Source organism: Mus caroli, unplaced genomic scaffold (genome assembly GCF_978045245.1).
Source record: "Mus caroli unplaced genomic scaffold, Mus_caroli_1 scaffold_8, whole genome shotgun sequence".
NCBI lineage: Eukaryota > Metazoa > Chordata > Mammalia > Rodentia > Muridae > Mus > Mus caroli.
In genome coordinates, this window is record NW_028227263.1 from 41,426,541 (window position 1) to 41,429,687 (window position 3,147).

At 37.3% G+C, this 3,147-nt stretch overlaps 1 protein-coding gene across 1 annotated transcript; it reads left to right on the forward strand.

Moving 5' to 3' along the window:
* Positions 1-540: 540 nt before the first annotated feature.
* On the forward strand, positions 541-1,497 carry LOC110298983 (olfactory receptor 52N2-like). Its single transcript, XM_021168534.1, has one exon. The coding sequence runs from the start codon at positions 541-543 to the stop codon at positions 1,495-1,497; it is 957 nt and encodes a 318-aa protein (XP_021024193.1).
* Positions 1,498-3,147: the final 1,650 nt, after the last annotated feature.

Below are 3,147 nucleotides of genomic sequence, written 5' to 3' on the forward strand. Positions count from 1 at the left end.
ACAGTGGCCACCAGCTTAGTCACCGTTTAGTGAGTTTCAGGAAATCTGATACAATTTCACAGGCTTTGTTCTAGATTTAGAGATATGGATTTTATATACTTTTCTATCTAAAACACAGGAAGAATTTGAATTGGTTGGAGGCCATAGAAACTAGATCTTCTGTTTGTAATAGGGTATATAATAATAGGGTGCTGATATTCACAGAATACTCATTAATCACAGTTATAATACATTGTATAAAATAATCCTTTTCTATAATCTTGCCAACATTCTGAACTCAGTGCACTTACATCATTAAAGAGAGTAAAAGGGGAAACATAAACTGCTTAATCAACTTGTCAGCTTCATATATCCTGTCAATTGGAAAACGGCAATAGACTATGAAGTTATATATAATTCTGCAAACAACTTTAAGGATTTCTTTAAAAACTTTAATGGTAATTTTCATATTCTAAATCCTCCATTATCTTTTGTTTATATCCTGTTCTAGGTCACTGACATTATTACTGAATATAAAATACTTACATCCTGCCAGCCATTATGTCTGGAGCCAACAGCTCCAGCCTGACCCCAGAATTCTTTATCCTGAATGGTGTACCTGGACTGGAAGATGCACATGTCTGGATCTCTCTGCCATTCTGCTTCATGTACATGATTGCTGTGGTGGGGAACTGTGGGCTTATCTACCTCATTGGCCATGAGGAGGCTCTCCACCGGCCCATGTTCTACTTCCTGGCCTTACTCTCCTTCACTGATGTTACCTGGTGTACAACCACAGTGCCCAATATGTTGTGTATATTCTGGTTCAATTTCAAGAAGATTGGATTTAATTCCTGCCTTGCCCAGATGTTCTTTGTCCATATGTTGACTGGAATGGAGTCTGGTGTGCTCATGCTCATGGCCCTAGACCGCTATGTAGCCATCTGCTATCCTCTACGATATACTACCATCCTCACCAACCCTGTGATTGCCAAGGCTTGTCTTGCAACATTCTTGAGGAGTGTAATGCTCATCTTTCCATTCACTCTCCTCACCAAGCGCTTGCCCTATTGCAGAGGCATTCTTATCCCCCACACTTACTGTGACCACATGTCTGTGGCCAAGGTATCCTGTGGCAATGCCAAGATCAATGCAATCTATGGCCTCATGGTTGCTCTATTGATTGGTGTGTTTGACATTTGCTGTATCTCTGTATCTTACACTATGATATTGAGAGCAGTGGTGAGCCTGTCCTCTGCTGATGCTCGTCACAAGGCCTTCAGCACCTGCACATCTCACATCTGTGCTATTGTGATCACTTATGTGCCTGCCTTTTTTACTTTCTTCACTCATCGTTTTGGAGGACACACTATTCCCCACCACGTCCACATCATAGTGGCTAACCTCTACCTGCTACTGCCCCCTACCATGAACCCAATTGTTTATGGAGTCAAGACCAAGCAGATTCGGGAAAGTGTAATCAAGTTTTTACTTGGAGACAAAATGGGTTTTACCTAAAACAAATGCATGTTATGACCATTTACACTACTTTGATGGGAAAAATAGTGAAGAAAAATGTCACAAAAGATGCGTGAAGTAGTATTAAGTCATCTAGCTTGTAGATGCTCTAAAGCCTTTGCAATTGAAATTATGAAATATTGTTTATAAATAAAGTTCTGCCAAAGTATACTATGTAGAACTTGACATGTAAGGCATTCATTCCTTCTAAATCATTTTGTGAGTACAAAATTTTATGTAAGTAGAAAAGGAATGAATTGATTGATGTATGCTTAATGTCAATCTTTGCTCCATGTTTAAAAGGTAAGTTTTCAATAATTTGGGACAATGTTGTCATCTCTATTAAGGACAACCTCTCAGATGAAGTGTGTTGGTGGTGTAGAAATCATGTTTTCAAAGGCCATAGGACAGGAGCTGAAGGGGTTTGCAACCTAATAGGAAGAACAACAATATCAACCAACCAGACTCACCCAGAGCTCCCAATGATTAAATCGCCAACCAAAGAGTACACATGGAGGGACTCATGGCTACAACCTCATATGTTGCAGAGAATGGCCTTGCTGGGCATCAATAGGAGAAGAGGTCTTTGTTCCTATGAAGGCTCAATGCCCCAGTGTAGGGGAATACTATGGAAGGGAGGGAGGAGTGGGTGGGAGTTGGAGAACACCCTCATAGAAACAGGGGGGGAGGGAATAGGGAATTTCTGGGGGGTCTGAGAAAGGGGATTTGAAATGTAAATAAAATATACAATAAAATATAAAGAAAACATGGTTTCTGTGCAGTGATATATATAAGACAAGCTATGTTTTGATATTTTGTGTAGTATATCAATTGTAATTATTTGTTAGCTTTATAAATACACTCTATTTTTTAAATGTCCAAGAGTTCTGTTCTTTCATTCATATTCAGTATTTTAGCTCCATGAAGATTGGATTTATGAGATGTAATTGGGCTGTTGATTATGGAGACCAGAATACCATCAGGTTTCTTTGATATTTGATATTATTTCACCCTTCACTCATTCTTGAGACACTAAATAAGATTGACTAATACTACTAGCTATAAACTTATTTGATTTGAGATACATAGAGCTGATTGTCAAATAATACCATGAAACAGGGCACTGTGAATACACACACCAGGGAGGGAAACATAAAAGAAAACATATATGCACAAAGGTGAAGAAATGATTAAAAATAGATGCAGTCTGTAAGAAGGACATTTTTGTAGACAAATATTAGAATGTTTTATTTGTTTAGGATCTTGTTAGTCTGAAGGTTAAAATGCTTGATTTCTTTATCTTTTTACACAAAATTAAATTACAATTTAATTTTAATGCAAGGTACATTCTGAAATAATCATAGTCTTATTGTATTTTACATCTCTGTAAGCATAGGGAGACAGTAGTCTCACAATTAGAAAAGTTTTAGATAATATAACATACACATTTGAGGTCTAGGTGCAGAAATATATCTTTATGAAATATGTGTTAATATAAAATAGGATCACTGTGTCACATCTCAGGTGGTCAAGTTATGATAAGCAAAATGATGTTCCCAAATTATACAATGGTGAACTTTACTAAAACTTGTACATTAACTCAATTCTGTCTGCAATTGGCCCTTGTCTTACTCTATCCTTTCATGCTTA

What these genes read in the sequence shown, in the direction of transcription:
- LOC110298983 (XM_021168534.1), top strand. Translation starts at nt 541, where the DNA reads ATGTCTGGAGCCAACAGCTCCAGCCTGACCCCAGAATTCTTTATCCTG.